This window comes from Salvelinus sp. IW2-2015, linkage group LG16 (genome assembly GCF_002910315.2).
Source record: "Salvelinus sp. IW2-2015 linkage group LG16, ASM291031v2, whole genome shotgun sequence".
Lineage (NCBI taxonomy): Eukaryota > Metazoa > Chordata > Actinopteri > Salmoniformes > Salmonidae > Salvelinus > Salvelinus sp. IW2-2015.
This window is the reverse complement of record NC_036856.1, coordinates 32,665,214-32,683,621: the sequence shown is the minus strand read 5'-3', so window position 1 is coordinate 32,683,621 and position 18,408 is coordinate 32,665,214. Positions and strand designations below refer to the sequence as shown.

The 18,408-nt window shown below is 42.6% G+C and overlaps 2 protein-coding genes across 4 annotated transcripts; one reads left to right on the top strand and one right to left on the bottom strand.

The window, feature by feature from the left end:
- Positions 1-58: 58 nt before the first annotated feature.
- LOC111976160 (zinc finger protein 271) lies at positions 59-3,736 on the top strand. Its single transcript, XM_024004924.3, has 2 exons — positions 59-389; positions 782-3,736. Exons 1-2 carry the CDS (start codon positions 164-166, stop codon positions 2,827-2,829), a joined length of 2,274 nt encoding a protein of 757 aa, XP_023860692.1. The 5' UTR covers positions 59-163; the 3' UTR covers positions 2,830-3,736.
- Positions 3,737-3,912: 176 nt separating this feature from the next.
- Positions 3,913-14,752, bottom strand: bphl (biphenyl hydrolase like). Of its 3 annotated transcripts, none has more exons than XM_024004926.2 (7): positions 14,493-14,752; positions 13,720-13,823; positions 7,720-7,907; positions 4,944-5,097; positions 4,700-4,831; positions 4,455-4,578; positions 3,913-4,298 (listed from the first exon to the last, which is right to left on the bottom strand). In XM_024004926.2, the coding sequence occupies exons 1-7, from the start codon at positions 14,567-14,569 to the stop codon at positions 4,208-4,210; spliced, it is 870 nt and encodes a 289-aa protein (XP_023860694.1). In that variant the 5' UTR covers positions 14,570-14,752; the 3' UTR covers positions 3,913-4,207. The 3 variants fall into 3 exon arrangements, with proteins under 3 accessions (XP_023860694.1, XP_023860695.1, XP_023860696.1); XM_024004927.2 differs by having other exon boundaries at positions 7,720-7,904; XM_024004928.2 differs by having other exon boundaries at positions 7,720-7,886; positions 14,493-14,751.
- Between the last annotated feature and the right edge of the window lie 3,656 nt (positions 14,753-18,408).

The window sequence follows — 18,408 nt, the reverse complement described above, 5'->3', positions numbered from 1 at the left end:
CCTTTGCTTGAATGTCATTCGGTCCTCAAAGTGTCAACATCTTTTCGAAACCGGAAATCTTTGCAAGCTGGGAACTTCGGCATGAAAAATGCTAAGGTGGTTAAAAGTTGACGAGTATCTTTAGGTTTAATTTAAGTTGTTAAAGCGTTAATATTTCCTCAAAATGTCCAAAATACAGCTGTTGAATCTGTTTATCACCGAACGGTTAACAACGGCAGCTGTTGAGCTATTTGGAGAAAATAAAACCGAGTACCATGACCGATTAAAAGCAGCGGCAGTTGATATATTCAGGATAGTGGAAAAGACGATAATAGAGTACTTGGAAGAGATATCCAGCTCAAAGCAGGAGAATGGTCGTCTACGGAGGATTCTTCTGGATTTGGGAGCAGGTTTGTGACTAGTAAACAGCATACGATTAAAACAATACCGATGACTGCTAATGCACATATTAATCCACAGTTGCATTCGTCGCAGTAGGAGAAGGGCGGTAGACTGCCAGTCTTAAAGCGATGATGTCACTCTTTGCCACTCCAGAATGCCTGAGTCAGAACCTGTTTTTTTTGTTGTTGCTAACATTCCAATCCTTGTATTCTGTGTCATTGCCAAACATTTTTGGCATGACAAGGAGTGGAATGTTAGCTCAAACAAACTGTATTTCCCCAGGTTAAGAAGCGGGGCATAGGCCTAAATAATTGTGAAGGTAGCCAACTTGAATTGATGTGAATTGTGTTTGAGTTATTTATCGAATGTGTAGAACCTTATTTCCCATCCTTCTCCCCAGACCCCCAGCAGCTAACTCGGGAGATTCCCCCTAAGCAGCAACAACAACCACACTGTGAGCAGGAGTGGAGCCCCAGTCGGGTGCAGGAGGACACAGAGCACACATTGATTACAGAGAAACAGGCGGAACTCAAGGCCAGTCAGGATACCACAGAGGTCACACAGTTTATATTTCCTCCTCCCTATGTGGAAAGTGACTGTGATCAGGACAGTGAAAAGGACCCTCTACCCACCAACACCACTGTCGGAATCAAAACAGAACCCGATGATGGCGAGGACTATGGAGTATCAGAACCAATCATTGACTCTCAGCCCCTCTCTGAACTAGGTCTACATCCAGACTCTAAAGTCTGCACTGAGGCCAAGATAACCAGTGAGCTGAAAGCACCGTTGAGGGCTCACACAGAGAAGCGGTTACACATGTGTACTGTGTGCAGAAAAAGCTTCACCAGGGCAGGCCAGTTAAAAATACATCAGAGAATTATTCACATCGGTGAGAAACCATACAGCTGTACTGAATGTGGCAAATCATTCAACCACAAGGAAATCCTGGACAGGCATATAAACACTCACACTGGAGTGACACCATACAAATGCCCTGTGTGCAGTCAATGCTTCATTAGCAGAAGCCATTTAGGAAATCACCGGAAAATTCATCAGAAAGATGAAAAACCATATAAGTGCAAAGAATGCTCCAGGTCCTTCAAAGGCAAGGGAGCTCTGGTCAGGCATATGAAGACTCACAATGGAGAGAAACCTTATCAATGTTTTGAGTGTGACAAAGGCTTCACACGTCAGGGACACCTGACAGAGCATATGAGATCCCACACAGGAGGGGAGAGCCTATTTAAATGTCCTGTGTGTGAGAAATCCTGTATATCAGCCGTGGTTCTAAAACGCCATCAGCTAATTCACACTGGAGTGAAACCATGCAGCTGCCAGGAGTGCGGAAAAAGCTACAGTCTGAAGGCAACACTAAAAGAGCATATGAGGAGTCACACAGGGCAACGACTTCAGTGTCCTATGTGCGAAAAATGTTTCACATTTAAAGCAGGTCTAAGACAACACCTAAAAACTCACAATAGAGAGACACCATACGTGTGCAGCGATTGCAGTCAAAGTTTCAGCCGTAAATCGGACTTGATAGGACATATGCGCACTCATACAGGAGAGAGATTATTCCGGTGCCTTCTATGTGAGAAATGCTTTATATCAGACTGTGATTTAAAACGCCACCAGCGGATCCACACTGGTGAGAAACCATACAGCTGCAAGGAATGCGACAAAAGCTTCACTCTTAAGGGAGGCCTGAAAACGCACATGAAGATACACACAACACGAAAACCCTACTGCTGCCATGAATGTGGCAAATGCTTCCTCCACAATACGAGACTGACAGACCACATGAGGAGCCACACAGGTGAGCAGCCGTACAGGTGTGATGTCTGCGGGAAATGCTTTGTCTATTCGAGCGATTTGAAAAAGCATGAGAGAATTCACACAGGTGAGGAACCATACAGGTGTGTTGAATGTAACAAATGCTTCAACTACGAGGGCAATTTGCTAAGCCATATGAGGGTACACACAGGGGAGACAGGAGAGGAAGGAGAGGAGCCTCCAGCGTATCTCTGCAGCGATTGCGGCAAAAGCTTCCATCAGATGCGAAACCTTAAGCAGCATATGAAGAGTCACAAACAGAAGGCAATGCTGCAGTGCACTATGTGTGAAAAAGCTTTTCCAAAGGAAAGCCAACTCAAACTCCACGAGAGAATTCACACTGGAGAGAAACCGTACCTGTGTAACACTTGTGGGAAAAGCTTTAGCAGGAAGGAACACCTGAATGGTCACATGAGGACTCATTCAGGGGAGAAACCATACATGTGTCCTTCGTGTGGTAAATGCTTTTTATCAACAAGCGATCTTAAACGCCATCAGAGAATTCACACTGGCGAGAAACCATTTCGCTGTAACTATTGCGATAAATGCTTCAATCAGATGAGTTCCCTGAAATCACACATGAATAACATTCACAAGAGGGAGAGCATGTAGTTCTCGGTCAGGTGTAAAATGTGTCCATCAAAAGATGGATAGGCTCATTGCAACTGACACTGTTGTGCCTGTCAGAGAACACACTGTACATATGAAGAGTTCACTTGTTTTATAAAGACTTTACCAGCGGTTAAAGTATAATTCATTTCTTCCCACTACCGGACCTACATGTACGTGTGCCTATAGACCCAATAAATGTATCGGCCTAATCATAGAATTCCTATTAATTCAAAAGGATGTCTGTGGACCTAGTGAAGATTTTTCATAACTTTTAAAATGTATTAACTAGTATTGTGGTATAAACACAACCAGTCATGATGTTTTTATCTGATTGTCAATCACTTCAAAGGGCTCCAAGCTCATCCACTCAACATATTTCCAGCCTCCAAACCAGTGGTTGGTTGACTTGGGCAGGACCTCACCGGAACTGAGTACTGGTACTTCAAATGTTCTACTGCTTGAGCTCCCGTTCCTCATAGAATATTAGCTCAAAAGTACCGGATCCTATTTCAGTCCAAGTCGAGCACTGTTCCAAACAGTGGTGACTGGAAAGAGTCATCTGTTACACAAAACACCAAAAAGTCTAATGACATTTGGTGATTGTCATTAGGCCAGAATTGATGTGTCCACTGCTGTCCGCACGTGTCTGTCGGCCACTCATCTCTACCTTGGCAAAATGTCAGTGTTCTCATCTGACCACATCGCATATTGGAGCATAGGCTATACCACCAGTTTAAGTCCATTTGCTAATTTTCTTGACATTTTGTTTTAATCATTGTGATAGGTTCATGTTTAACTGGTACGGCGTACCCAAACTATTTATTTTGCTGGGACGCCATACCGCACCACCTTACTTTCACACCTGCTGTTTACTAAATATGTCTGATTAAAATTGTAATTGAATGACTATCATTTTCCAACTTTTCTTTTGCTTTGTTTTACATGGCATAACAGTTAGTGCAAATGCAACATTTACATAACATGCCATATATGTCACACAACAGTACAAAACAGAGGACTGGACACAACTATACAAATKATGCAAAAAGTTAAACAAAAACGTATTACACAACATTTGCAATAGTGGATGGGTATTTATTTTGGCTCATATACCAGCAATTCAGTGATAAGTCAGTTAATGAATGGACCAGACTCCGATTGATTATTACTGTTGCTTGCTATAGTGCTCCTTCAATGTTGTCCACTCTTGAACACAGACCCAGGCCTGAAAGCTTCTCATTTCCTGTGGGTGCAGTACTTGTGTAACTGAATTGGCACCCTAATCCCTACATACTGCACTACTTTTGACCAGAGTCCTGGTCAAAAGTAGTGCAAAATGTTAGGCTGTGTCCCAAATGGCACCCTATTCTTATGTCCATCACTGGATCAGGAAGTCTTCAACCAGCTTGTTGAACTTGGCAGCAAACCTCAGGTGCAGGTTGTGTTTTCCTTCCGGCATCAGATGCAACCTGGACACCGAAGAAGATGTTACAGTGGAGGTTGTACGTATCATTAGTGGTTGTAGCTAAACATTGACATAGAAATGATGTACAGTCAGCATGTATTTTCATACAATGCCTCCATAAGAGGAAAAGCGAAGGAATGTAATGTGGGAATCAGCTCACCTTGAACCCTTGATGTGTTTGAGGAGATACTGAGGGTGGAAGCTGGGCACCATGGGATCCTTCTCTCCGTGGATGATGAGAGAGGGACAGCTGATCTGAGGCAGCAGCTCCATACAGATGCTTCCTGAACAATACAGGACAGACAGAACACAGGTCTAAGGATCTATACAGATACTCCCTAACACAGGAACTGACAAGTGGAACTGGAAAATTGGAATCTGCTGCAAAGATGCTGCTGCCCTTACCTTCTGGTCTCTGGGCGAACTGTCCAATCCCGTCCACCCATCCTTCCCAGGTCTTAATGAAGAGCTCTGCCCCATACACTTCCTCCATGGGCCTCCTCATCCTCTCACTCCACTGAGACACATCACGGATCGCTGAAGACACATGGACACACACAGGCTGTATTACACAAACCCAGACACATGCAGAGCTGCCTCATCCAGTCTCTCCAAAGCATGCTCGCACACACCAATAAGAGGACCTCACCATTGTAGATCTTTACATCTTGTGGTGAGACATATGCGTTGGAGCCCCACACCACCATCTTATTGACCAGGGAGGGGTTCCTGGCTGCTGCGATCAGAGCAGTAATGCCTCCGTCACTCCAGCCCAGCAGAGAGAACCTTGGAAATCTCAACGCCTACCATGGGAAAGACACACATTCACAGGTAAGCAATAAGGGAAAAGACATACACGTTCACAGATAAGCAATGAAGGAAAAGACACACACACGTTCACAGATAAGCAATGAGGGAAAAGAATACAGACATTCACAGATAAGCCAATGAAGGGAAAAGAATACAGACATTCACAGATAAGCAATGAGGGGAAAGGCATACCACACGTTCACAGATAAGCAATGACGGAAAAGACACACACACGTTCACAGATAAGCAATGAAGGAAAGACACACACGTTCACAGATAAGCAATGAAGGAAGAAACACACACACGTTCACAGATAAGCAATGAAGGAAAAGACACACACACATTCACAGATAAGCAATGAAGGAAAAGACACACACACACATTCACAGATAAGCAATGAAGGAAAGACACACACACGTTCACAGATAAGCAATGAAGGAAAAGACAACAACCTTCACAGATAAGCAATGAAGGAAAAGCCACACACGTTCACAGATAAGCAATGAAGGAAAAGACACACACACATTCACAGATAAGCAATGAAGGAAAAGACACACACACATTCACAGATAAGCAATGAGGGAAAAGAATACAGACATTCACAGATAAGCAATGAGGGAAAAGAATACAGACATTCACAGATAAGCAATGAGGGAAAAGGCATACACACGTTCACAGATTAGCAATGAAGGAAAAGACAGACGTTCACAGATAAGCAATGAGGGAAAAAGCATACAGTCGTGACCAAAAGTTTTGAGAATGACACAAATATAAATTTTCGCAAAGTTTGCTACTTCAGTGTCTTTAGATATGTGTCAGATGTTACTATGGAATACTGAAGTATAATTACAAGCATTTCATAAGTGTCAAAGGCTTTTATTGACAATTACATGAAAGTTGATGCAAAGAGTCAATATTTGCAATGTTGACCCTTCTTTTTCAAGAACCTCTGCAAACCGCACTGGCATGCTGTCAATTAACTTCTGGGCCACATCCTGACTGATGGCAGCCCATTCTTGCATAATCATGCTTGGAGTTTGTCAGATTTGTGGGGTTTTGTTTGTCCACCGCCTCTGAGGATTGACCACAAGTTCAATGGGATTAAGGTCTGGAGAGTTTCCTGGCCATGGACCCAAAATATCTATGTTTTGTTCCCCAAGCCACTTAGTTATCACTTTTGCCTTATGGCAAGGTGCTCCATCATGCTGAAAAAGGCATTGTTCGTCACCAAACTGTTCCTGGATGGTTGGGAAAGTTGCTCTCGGAGGATGTGTTGGTACCATTCTTTATTCATGGCTGTGTTCTTAGGCAAAATTGTGAGTGAGCCCACTCCCTTGGCTGAGAAGCACACCCCACACATGAATGGTCTCAGGATGCTTTACTGTTGGCAATGAACACAGGACTGATGGTAGCGCTCACCTTGTCTTCTCCGGACAAGCTTTTTTCGGGATGCCCTAAACAATCGGAAAGGGGATTCATCAGAGAAAATGACTTTACCCCAGTCCTCAACAGTCCAATCCCTGTACCTTTTGCAGAATATCTGTCCCTGATGTTTTTCCTGGAGAGAAGTGGCTTCTTTGCTGCCCTTCTTGACACCAGGCCATCCTCCAAAAGTCTTYGCCTCACTGTGCGTGCAGATGCACTCACACCTGCCTGCTGCCATTCCTGAGCAAGCTCTGTACTGGTGGTGCCCCGATCCCGCAGCTGAATCAACTTTAGGAGATGGCCCTGGCGCTTGCTGGACTTTCTTGGGCACCCTGAAGCCTTCTTCACAACAATTGAACCGCTCTCCTTGAAGTTCTTGATAATCCGATAAATGGTTGATTTAGGTGCAATCTTACTGGCAGCAATATCCTTGCCAAGTGAAGCACTTTTTGTGCTAAGCAATGATGACGGCACGTGTTTCCTTTCAGGTAATCATGGTTGACAGAGGAAAAACAATGATTCCAAGCACCACCCTCCTTTTGAAGCTTCCAGTCTGTTATTCGAACTCAATCAGCATGACAGAGTGATCTCCAGCCTTGTCAACACTCACACCTGTGTTAACGAGAGAATCACTGACATGATGTCAGCTGGTCTTTTTGTGGCAGGGCTGAAATGCAGTGGAAATATTTGGGGGGGATTCAGTTCATTTGCATGGCAAAGAGGGACTTTGCAATTAATTGCAATTCATCTGATCAATCTTCATAACATTCTGGAGTATATGCAAATTGCCATCATACAAACTAAGGCAGCAGACTTTGAAAATGTATATTTGTGTAATTCTCAAAACATTTGCCACGACTGTACACACGTTCACAGAAAAGCAATGAGGGAAAAGACATACACAAGTTCACAGATAAGCAGTAAGGGAAAAGACACACACGTTCACAGATAAATAAGGAAATATACTTGGCTGACTGTCCTCACATACAAAGAGCAAGAGAGGCAACTGTGTAGTTCATGTTCTCCAGAGTAGTCCTGTTTCTCTGTGTTGCGGAGAAAGTCACTATAGTCTTGTGTGCTGACTTTACAGTTGCGGAATATGCAATATTAAGAGACACACTCTACATGCCCTGTACAGCAACATTTTAAAGCATCTTCCCAATGTGATTCCTGATTGGTTTGACTCTGACCTGSATCAGGTCCACAGCGTCCTTGGCGTCCCTCTCAAAGAAGTCCAGAGGGAAGTCTCTCTCCGGGGGGCGGGAGTTTCCGTACCCGCGAGGGTCCCAACCAATCACAGTGAAGCGGTCCTTACTCAAAGACTTCAGCTGCGGCCCAAAGTCAGTCTGAGCACTTCCTGTTACAGGAACGCACACTGCTGGTAACCAACATATGCCTGTTCTGATGAGGACCTAAAACAACTTACTATGTGTTCTTATGAAGTTTTCTATACCGTAGGCCAGGTATTCCCAAACTGGGGCACGTGCAATGCCGTCGGGGGTACGCCAAATAAAAATGTGATTCACATTAAAAAAATATTTTTAAACTGATTTACATAAAAAAATCCCTTCACATTTTCAAACAGTACATTTATATTTTCCAACGGGGCTATACATTTGGGTGAGGTTTTATTCTCGCCTGAGTAGCCTCGTTTCACTGACAAAAATAAAATGAAACCATCTAGTGTTCAGCGAAATAACAACACAACGTCAAATACGGGTAGCCTAGTCAAATAATTAACATCCAATCACATTAACTGTTACTTTCTCGCGGGAAACCTTCACTTTTGCGCTGACATCTAGAAACAAAACATGACCATTTGAAAAACAAGCCACAGGATTTTTTTGAGCGAGAATAAAGACGACTTTCGAGTAGTAAGACATGTATAAAAGCAACAGATACCATTAATAAGAAGGGGTGAGAAGCGTCTTATATGGTGAGCTACCGAGTGGCTAGGACAGGCAAGCCCAATACTATTGTGGAGGACTTAATTCTTCCTGCTGCCGCAGATATGGCTGGGGGAAAAGGCCCAAAAAACTATACAGACAATGCCTTCATCAAACAACACTGTTTCACGACGCATCAAAGCCATGACAGGGAGACACAGTGGAGTTGTAACGCGTGTGCAAGCAGTTGCTCCCAACGTCACTTGTGTACACTGCAGCATCCACCGAGAGGCTCTTGCTGCCAAGGGAATGCCTGACAACTTGAACAATGTTTTGGATACTACAGTGAAAATGGTTAACTTTGTTAAAGCAAGGCCCCTGAACTCTCGTGTATTTTCGGCATTATGCAATGATATGGGCAGCGACCATGTAACRCTTTTACAACATACAGAAGTGCGCTGGTTATCAAGGTGCAAAGGATTGACACTTGAGACAGGCTTAAAGTTTTCTTTACTGACCATACAGTGGCAAGAAAAAGTATGTGAACCCTTTGGAATTACCAGGATTTCTGCATAAATTGGTCATAACATTTGATCTGATCTTCATCTAAGTCACAACAATAGAAAAACACAGTCTGCTTAAACTAATAACACACAAACAATTACACGTTTTCATGTCTTTATTGAACACACCATTGTAAACATTCACAGTCTAGGGTGGAAAAAGTATGTGAACCCTTGCATTTAATAACTGGTTAACCCTCCTTTGGCAGCAATAAACTCAACCAAATGTTTTCTGTTGTTGCGGATCAGACCTGCACAACGGTCAGGAGGAATTTTGGACCATTCATCTTTACAAAACTGTTTCAGTTCARCAATATTCTTAGGATGTCTGGTGTGAACTGCTCTCGAGGTCATGCCCCAGCATTTTAAATCAGGTTGAGGTCAGGACTGACTGGGCCACTCCAGAAGGCATATTTTCTTCTGTTGAAGCCATTATTTTATTGATTTACTTCTGTGTTTCAGGTCGTTGTCCTGTTACATCACCAAACTTCTGTTGAGCTTCAATTGGCGGACAGATAGACTTACATTCTTCTGCAAAATGTCTTGAAAAACTTGGGAATTCATTTTTCCGTCGATGATGGCAAGCTGTCCAGGCCCTGAGGCAGCAAAGCAGCCTCAAACCATGATGCTCCCTCCACAATACTTTACAGTTGGGATGAGGTTTTGATGTTGGTGTGCTGTGCCTTTTTTTCTGCATTCCAAACAACTCAACTTTAGTTTAATCTGCAAAAAAATATTTTGCCAGAAGAGCTATGGATAGCTGATGTTCTGAAAGAGCGGCAACATCTGGACCCCTACAAATCACCTGGGCTAGACAATCTAGACCATCTCTTCCTAAAATTATCCGCCACAATTGTTGCAACCCCTATTACTAGCCTGTTCAACCTCTCTTTTGTATCGTCTGAGATCCCTAAAGATTGGAAAGCTGCCGCGGTCATCCCCCTCTTCAAAGGAGGTGAGACTCTAGACCCAAACTGTTACAGACCTATATCTATCCTACCCTGCCTTTCTAAAGTCTTCGAAAGCCAAGTTAACAAACAGATCACCAACCATTTCGAATCCCACCGTACCTTCTCCACTATGCAATCTGGTCAATGAGCTGGTCATGGGTGCACCTCAGCCACGCTCAAGGTCTTAAACGATATCATAACCTCCATCGATAAAAGACAATACTGTGCAGCTGTATTCATCGACCTGGCCAAGGATTTCGACTCTGTCAATCACCGCATTCTTAAAGGCAGACTCAACAGCCTTGATTTCTCAAATGACTGCCTCGCTTGGTTAACCAACTACTTTGCAGACAGAGTTCAGTGTGTCAAATCGGAGGGCATGTTGTCCGGTCCTCTGGCAGTCTCTATGGGGGTGCCACAGGGTTCAATTCTCGGGTCGACTCTTTTCTCTGTATACATCAATGATGTCGCTCTTGCTGCAGGTGATTCTCTGATCCACCTCTACGCAGACGACACCATTCTGTATACTTCTGGCCCTTCTTTGGACACTGTTAACAAGCCTCCAGACGAGCTTCAATGCCATACAACACTCCTTCCGTGGCCTCCAACTGCTCTTAAATGCAAGCAAAACTAAATGCATGCTCTTCAACCGATCGCTGCCCGCGCCCGCTCGTCTAGCATCACTACTCTGGACGGTTCTGACTTAGAATATGTGGACAACTACAAATACCTAGGTGTCTGGTTAGACTGTAAACTCTCCTTCCAGACTCACATCAAGCATCTCCAATCCAAAATTAAATCTATAATTGGCTTCCTAATTCGCAACAAAGCCTCCTTCACTCATGCTGTCAATCATACCCTTGGAAAACTGACTATCCTACCGATCCTTGACTTCGGTGATGTAATTTACAAAATAGCCTCCATCACTCTACTCAGCAAATTGGATGTAGTCTATCACAGCGCCATCTGTTTTGTCACCAAAGCCCCATATACTACCCACCACTGCAACCTGTATGCTCTTGTTGGCTGGTACTCGCTTCATATTCGTCGCCAAACCCACTGGTTCCAGGCCATCTATAAGTCTTTGCTAGGTAAAGCCCCGCCTTATCTCAGCTCACTGATCACCATTGCAGCACCCACCCGTAGCACGCGCTCCAGCAGGTATATTTCACTGGTCACCCCCAAAGCCAACTCCTCCTTTGGCCGGCTTTCCTTCCAGTTCTCTGCTGCCAATGACTGGAACAAATTGCAAAAATCACTGAAGCTGGAGACTTATATCTCCCTCACAAACTTTAAGCATCAGCTGTCAGAGCAGTTTACCGATCACTGCACCTGTATATAGCCCATCTGTAAATTGCCCACCCAACTACCTCATCCCCATACTGTTATTTATTTTTTTGCTCCTTTGCACTCCAGTATCTCTACTTGCACATTCATCTTCTTCACTTCTATCACTCCAGTGTTTAATTGCTAAATTGTAATTATTTCACCACTATGTCCTACTTATTGCCTTACCTCCCTAATGTTACTACATTTGCACAGACTTTATATTGACTTTTTCTATTGTGTTATTGACTGTACGTTTGTTTATCCCATGTGTAACTCTGTTGTTTGTGTCGCACTGCTTTGCTCTATCTTGGCCAGGTCGCAGTTGTAAATGAGAACTTGTTCTCAACTGGCCAACCTGGTTAAATAAAGGTGAAATAAAATAAAATAAAAAATGTAATTATCCAGGTGCTTTTTTATGAACTTCAGACGTACAGCTATGTTTTTTTGGACAGCAGTGGCTTCTTCCATGGTGTCCTCCCATGAACACCTTTCTTGTTTAGTGTTTTATGTATCGTAGACTCGTCAACAGAGATGTTAGAATGTTCCAGAGATTTCTGTACATCTTTAGCTGACACTCTAGGATTCTTCTTAACCTCTTTGAGCATTCTGCACTGTGCTCTTGCAGTCATCTTTGCAGGACGGCCACTCCTAGGGAGCGTAGCAACATTGCTTAACTTTCTCCATTTATAGACAATTTGTCTTACCGTGGACTGATGAACATCAAGGCTTTTAGAGATACCTTTCTAACACTTTCCAGCTTTATGCAAGTCAACAATTCTTAATCTTAGTTCTCCTGAGATCTCTTTTGTTCAAGGCATGGTTCACATCAGACAATGCTTCTTGTGAATAGCAAACTCAAATTTTCGGAGGGTTTTTTATAGGGACCTCTAACCAACATCTCCAATCTTGTCTCATTGATTGGACTCCAGGTTAGCTGACTCCAATTAGCTTTTGTAAAAGTCATTAGCATAGGGGTTCACATACTTTTACCAACCTACACTGTGAATGTTTAAATTATGTATTCAATATATACAAGAAAAATACAATAATTTTTGTTTTATTAGTTTAAGCACACTGTGTTCATCTATTGTTGTGACTAAGATGAGGATCAGATAAACATTTTTTGCCTAATTTATGCAGAAATCCAGGTAATTCCAAAGGGTTCACATACTTTTTCTTGACACTAATTTTCACTTGTCTGACCGCTTGCATGATGACGAGCATCTCAAACGACTGGCCTATCTGGGTGAAGTTTTTTCTCGCCTGAATGATCTGAATCTAGGATTACAGGGACTCTCCGCAACTATATTCAATGTGCGGGACAGAATTGAGGCTATGATTGAGAAGTTGGAGCTCTTTTCTGTCTGCATTAACAAGGACAACACACAGGTCTTTCCATCATTGTATGATTTTTGTGTGCAAATGAACTCAAGCTAACTGACAATGTCAAATGTGATATAGCGAAGCACCTGAGTGAGATGGGTGTGCAATTACGCAGGTACTTTCCCGAAATGGATGACACAAACAACTGGATTCGTTATCCCTTTCATGCCCTGCCTCCAGTCCACTTACCGATATCTGAACAAGAGAGCCTCATCGAATTTGCAACAAGCGGTTCTGTGAAAATTGAATTTAATCAGAAGCCACTGCCAGATTTCTGGATAGGGCTGAGCTCAGAGTTTCTTGCCTTGGCAAATCGTGCTGTTAAGACACTGATGCCCTTTGCAACCACGTCCCTATGTGAGAGTGGATTCTCGGCCCTCACTAGCATGAACACTAAATACAGGCACAGACTGTGTGGAAAATTATTTAAGACATACTCTCCAATACAACTCAACATTGCAGAGTTATGTGCATCCTTTCAAGCACACCCTTCTCATTAACCTGTGATGAGTTATTCACAATTTTTGATGAACAAATAATGTTTTATATATAAGATGGCTAAATAAAGAGCAAAATTATTGATTATTATTATTATGTTATTATTTGTGCCCTGGTCCTGTAAGAGCTCTTTGTCACTTTCCATGAGCCAGGTTGTTTCAAAAACTCACACTCACTCTTATGTTTAATAAATGTATCGTATAGTGTGTGTGACAGGCTTACAATGATGGCAAAAAACAACATTTGAGAGTGCACTGACCCTGGTGCTAGAGGGGGTACGCAGCTGGAGGTTGAATGTTTGAAGGGGTACGGGACTATAAAAAGTTTGGGAACCACTGCCGCTTGAAGTCCTCAGTCACCTCTCAACATCAAAGTCACAATTACTAATGTTGATGCTCTGATGGGCAGATGCCTTAATCAGTAGTGTGACGTATGATTTAGGCTACTCCATATTTGAAAGAGATCATCATCTACAACTTTAGACAGTCAATGGACAAGGCTTGGGGAAGTGACAAAGGTTGGTAGTGTTGTGCACCAGACTAGTGTAGCCCGGGGACCATGTTACTAGTGTTGTTACCTACCCAGAGCTCCAGGCAGTAGTAAAACAGCATGGTCTCCTTTTCCAGTCTGCTGGTAGAACAGATCCACCCCATTCACACGCTCTCTGCCTGATATCACTGACGTACTGAGGGGAAAACAAACACAATTAGACAGATTATCTACTTGATGAATAAATACTGACAATTCATGCGTATTTTAACTGATAATCTATGACATACATCATGATCGGCTATGAAAAGCCAACTGACATTTTCTCCTGAGGGGCTGACCTGTTGCACCCTCTACAACCATGAACGTTTGAACATCTTAGCCATGTACTGTTATAATCTCCACCCGGCACAGCCAGAAGAGGCTTTGCCACCCCTAAGAGCCTGGTTACTCGCTAGGTTTCTTCCTAGGGAGTTTTTCCTAGCCACCGTGCTTCTACATCTGCATTGTTTGCGGTTTGGGGTTTTAGGCTGGGTTTCTGTATAGCACTTTGACATCAGCTGACGTAAAAAGAGCTTTATAAATACATTTGATTGAAATTTGATTGGTCTCAAACCAAATGTATATTACATTTCATGCGCTGCAACTGGAGCCTGAGATTGGTAAATAGCGCCATCGTCTGTCAATATATTAAACTGCACTGATAGCCAGACAACATGCATGACAGCTGTATTGGAGGCATAGACTATTCTAAGTATTTTCATTGCTAACCACGAACCATTGTTGTAATATCTGCAAATAATACGCTAGCTAGCTACCGTAGAATACACATCGTATTTACGGACACTTGAACTGCATGTATTACCAGTAGAGCTGGACTCCTTGCATAGCCTTTTTTGTAACCGCGTTGCGAAGTCCTCTTCCCCAGAATAACATCGCCATTTCGTTGACAAAACGTTTCTAAATGGGTTTCACCTCGCACAATTTCTCATTTGACTTTGTCACAGCGTAACTATATTGACAGGTAAACGTGTAAAGCAAAGTTTGTTTTGGTGAATGAATAGCTTGAACAACCTGCCGACAATTTCGACACAAGTGTGCGTTTTGGCGAAAGTACGGAGGCAAATCTTTCACTAGCTCATATTAGTCAAAGGGTCATGGCTAGATGGGATACAGCTCTTGTTAAATTAACGTCAAATTGAAATTTTTACAATTTTTCCTTACCTTAACCAAATTATCCTAACCTGTTACGTTAATTATCACAACATGCTGTTTAAGTTGTAGCCTGCTACGAAAAGTTAAATCTGATGTTTTTTTTTAACCAAACCTCGATCTCTTCTAGCCATCACCTGAGCAAAAATGGTCTATTATAGTGACAAGATAGTCAAGTGACCGCTCTAATGGAAATTACATGTCCTTATTTCTCTAAGTATACTATTTAATTATACAGTGGTACAGTTAAATGTTATAGTATCACTACAGCCCCCATTTGGCCAGTGGTTCCCAAACTTTTTATAGTCCCGTACCCCTTCAGACATTGGAGAGTCTCAGTCTTAAATAATTTTCCACACACAGTCTGTGCCTGTATTTGGTTTTCATGCTAGTGAGGGCCGAGAATCCACTCTCACATAGGTACATGGTTGCTAAGGGCATCAGTGTCTTAACAGCCGATTTGCCAAGGCAAGAAACTGAGCGCAGCCCTATCCAGAAATCTGGCAGTGGCTTCTGATTCAATTAAATTTTCACAGAACCGCTTGTTGCAAATTCGATGAGGCTCTCTTGTTCAGATATCGGTAAGTGGACTGGAGGCAGGGCATGAAAGGGATAAGGAATCCAGTTGTTTGTGTCATCCGTTTCGGGAAAGTACCTGCGTAATTGCACACCCATCTCACTCAGGTGCTTCGCTATTGTTGAGGGAGACTTTTATCTCCCTCAACAACTTTAAACATCTGCTATCCGAGCAGCTAACCGATCGCTGCAGCTGTACATAGTCCATCGGTATATAGCCCACCCAATTTACCTACCTCACCCCCCATACTGCTTTTATTTATTTACTTTTCTGCTCTTTTGAACACCAGTATCTCTACTTGCACATGATCATCTGATGATTTATCACTCCAGTATTATCTGACTAAATTTAATATTCATTTATTGCCTACCTCCTCATGCCTTTTGCACACATTGTATATAGATTTCTTTTTTTCTACCATGTTATTGACTTGTTTATTGTTTACTCCATGTGTAACTCTGTGTTGTTGTCTGTTCACACTGCTATGCTTACTTTGGCCAGGTCGCAGTTGCAAATGAGAACTTGTTCTCAACTAGCCTACCTGGTTAAATAAAGGTGAAATAAAACAATTTAATAAAAATATCACATTTGACATTGTCTGTAAGCTTGAGTTCATTTGCACACAAAAAATCATACAATGATGGAAAGACCTGTGTGTTGTCCTTTTAATGCAGACAGAAAATAACTCCAACTTCTTGATCATAGCCTCAATTTGTTCCCGCACATTGAATATAGTTGCGGAGAGTCCCTGTAATCTAGTTTCAGATCATTCAGGCGGGAAAAAACATCACCCAATAGGCCAGTCGTCTTGAGAAACCCGTCATCATGAAAGCGGTCAGACAAGTGAAAATTATGGTCAGATAAAGAAAAACTTTAAGCTACTCTCTCAATTTAAAAAAACGTGTCAATACTTTGCCCCTTGATAACCAGCGCACGTATGTTGTAAAAGCAGTATATGGTCGCTGCCCATATCATTGCATAATGCAGAAAATACACAAGAGTTCAGGGCCTTGCTTTAACAAAGTTAACCATTTTCACTGTAGTGTCCAAACATCTTTCAAGCTGTCAGGCTTTCCTTGGCAGCAAGAGCCTCTCGTGGATGCTGCAGTGTACTTAGAAATATCTTCATGTTGTCCTGGTTCCAGTGTTTGCAGAAAGAGATGTCTTCCTTAATTGGCCCCTATAACATAATGGACATACAGTGGGGCAAAAAGTATTTAGTCAGCCACTAATTGTGCAAGTTCTCCCAATAAAATATGAGAGGCCTGTAATTTTCATATAGTACACTTAACTATGACAGACAAAATGAGAAAAAAAACCAGAAAATCACATTGTAGGATTTTTAATGAATTTATTTGCAAATTATGGTGGAAAATAAGTATTTGGTCAATTACAAAAGTTTATCTCAATACCTGTGTATATACCCTTTGTTGGCAATGACAGAGAGTCAAACGTTTTCTGTAGTCTTCACAAGGTTTCACACACTGTTGCTGGTATTTTGGCCCATTCCTCCATGCGATCTCCTCTAGAGCAGTGATGTTTTGGCTGTTGCTGGGCAACACAGACTTTCAACTCCTCCAAATAATTTCTATGGGGTTGAGATCTGGAGACTGGCTAGGCCACTCCAGGCCTTGAAATGCTTTTTACGAAGCACTCCTTTGTTGCCGGGCGGTGTGTTTGGATCATTGTCATGCTGAAAGACCCAGCCACGTTTCATCTTCAATGCCCTTGCTGATGGAAGGAGGTTTCACTCAGAATCTCACGATACATGCCCCATTCATTCTTTCCTTTACACGGATCAGTCGTCCTGGTCCCTTTGCAGAAAAACAGCCCCAAAGCATGATGTTTCCACCCCATGCTTCACAGTAGTATGTGTTCTTTGGATGCACTCAGCATTCTTTGTCCTCCAAACACGACGAGTTGAGTTTTTACCAAAAAGTTATATTTTGGTTTCATCTGACCAATGACATTCTCCCAATCTTCTTCTGGATCATCAAATGCTCCTAGCAAACTTCAGACGGGCCTGACATGTATGCTTAAGCAAGGGACACGTCTGGCACTGCAGGATTTGAGTCCCTGGCGGCGTAGTTGTTACTGATGGTGGCTTTGTTACTTAGGTCCAGCTCTTGCAGGTCATTCACTAGGTCCCCGTGTGGTTCTGGGAATTTGCTCACCGTTCTTGTATCATTTTGACCCACGGGTGAGATCTTGCGTGGAGCCCCAGATCGAGGGAGATTATCAGTGGTCTTGTATGTCTTCCATTTCCTAATAATTGCTCCCACAGTTGATTTATTCAAACCAATCTGCTTACCTATTGCAGATTCAGTCTTCCCAGCCTGTGCAGGTCTACAATTTTGTTTCTGGTGTCCTTTGACAGCTCTTTGGTCTTGGCCATAGTGGAGTTTGGAGTGTGACTGTTTGAGGTTGTGGACAGGTGTCTTTTATCTGATAACAAGTTCAAACAGGTGCCATTAATACAGGTAACGAGTGGAGGACAGAGAGCCTCTTAAAGAAGAAGTTACAGGTCTGTGAGAGCCAGAAATCTTGCTTGTTTGTGATGACCAAATACTTATTTCCACCATAATTTGCAAATAAATTCATTACAAATCTACAATGTGATTTCTGGATTTTTTCCCTCATTTTGTCTGTCATAGTTGAAGTGTACCTATGATAAAATTACAGGCCTCTCTCATCTTTTTAAGTGGGGAGAACTTGACACATTGGTGCTGACGAAAACTTTTTTGCCCCACTGTATACCAGGAGCTGTGCAGGCCCCACGTCTGTTGACTCATCCAACTGTAATGCATATAATTCACTGGCTTGTATGCGAAGCAGTAATTGTTTCAAAACCATCTCCTGCCATGTCACTGATGCGTTGTGAAACAGTGTTGTTTGATGAAGGCATTGTCTGTATAGTTTTTTTGGCCTTTTCCCCCAGCATTGTCCCAGTCATATCCGCGGCAGCAGGAAGAATTAAATCCTCCAAAATAGT

What these genes read in the sequence shown, in the direction of transcription:
- LOC111976160 (XM_024004924.3), top strand. Translation starts at nt 164, where the DNA reads ATGTCCAAAATACAGCTGTTGAATCTGTTTATCACCGAACGGTTAACA. An exon ending in TCTTCTGGATTTGGGAGCAG is followed by an intron (nt 390 to 781) that starts GTTTGTGACTAG and finishes CCTTCTCCCCAG; the next exon opens with ACCCCCAGCAGCTAACTCGG.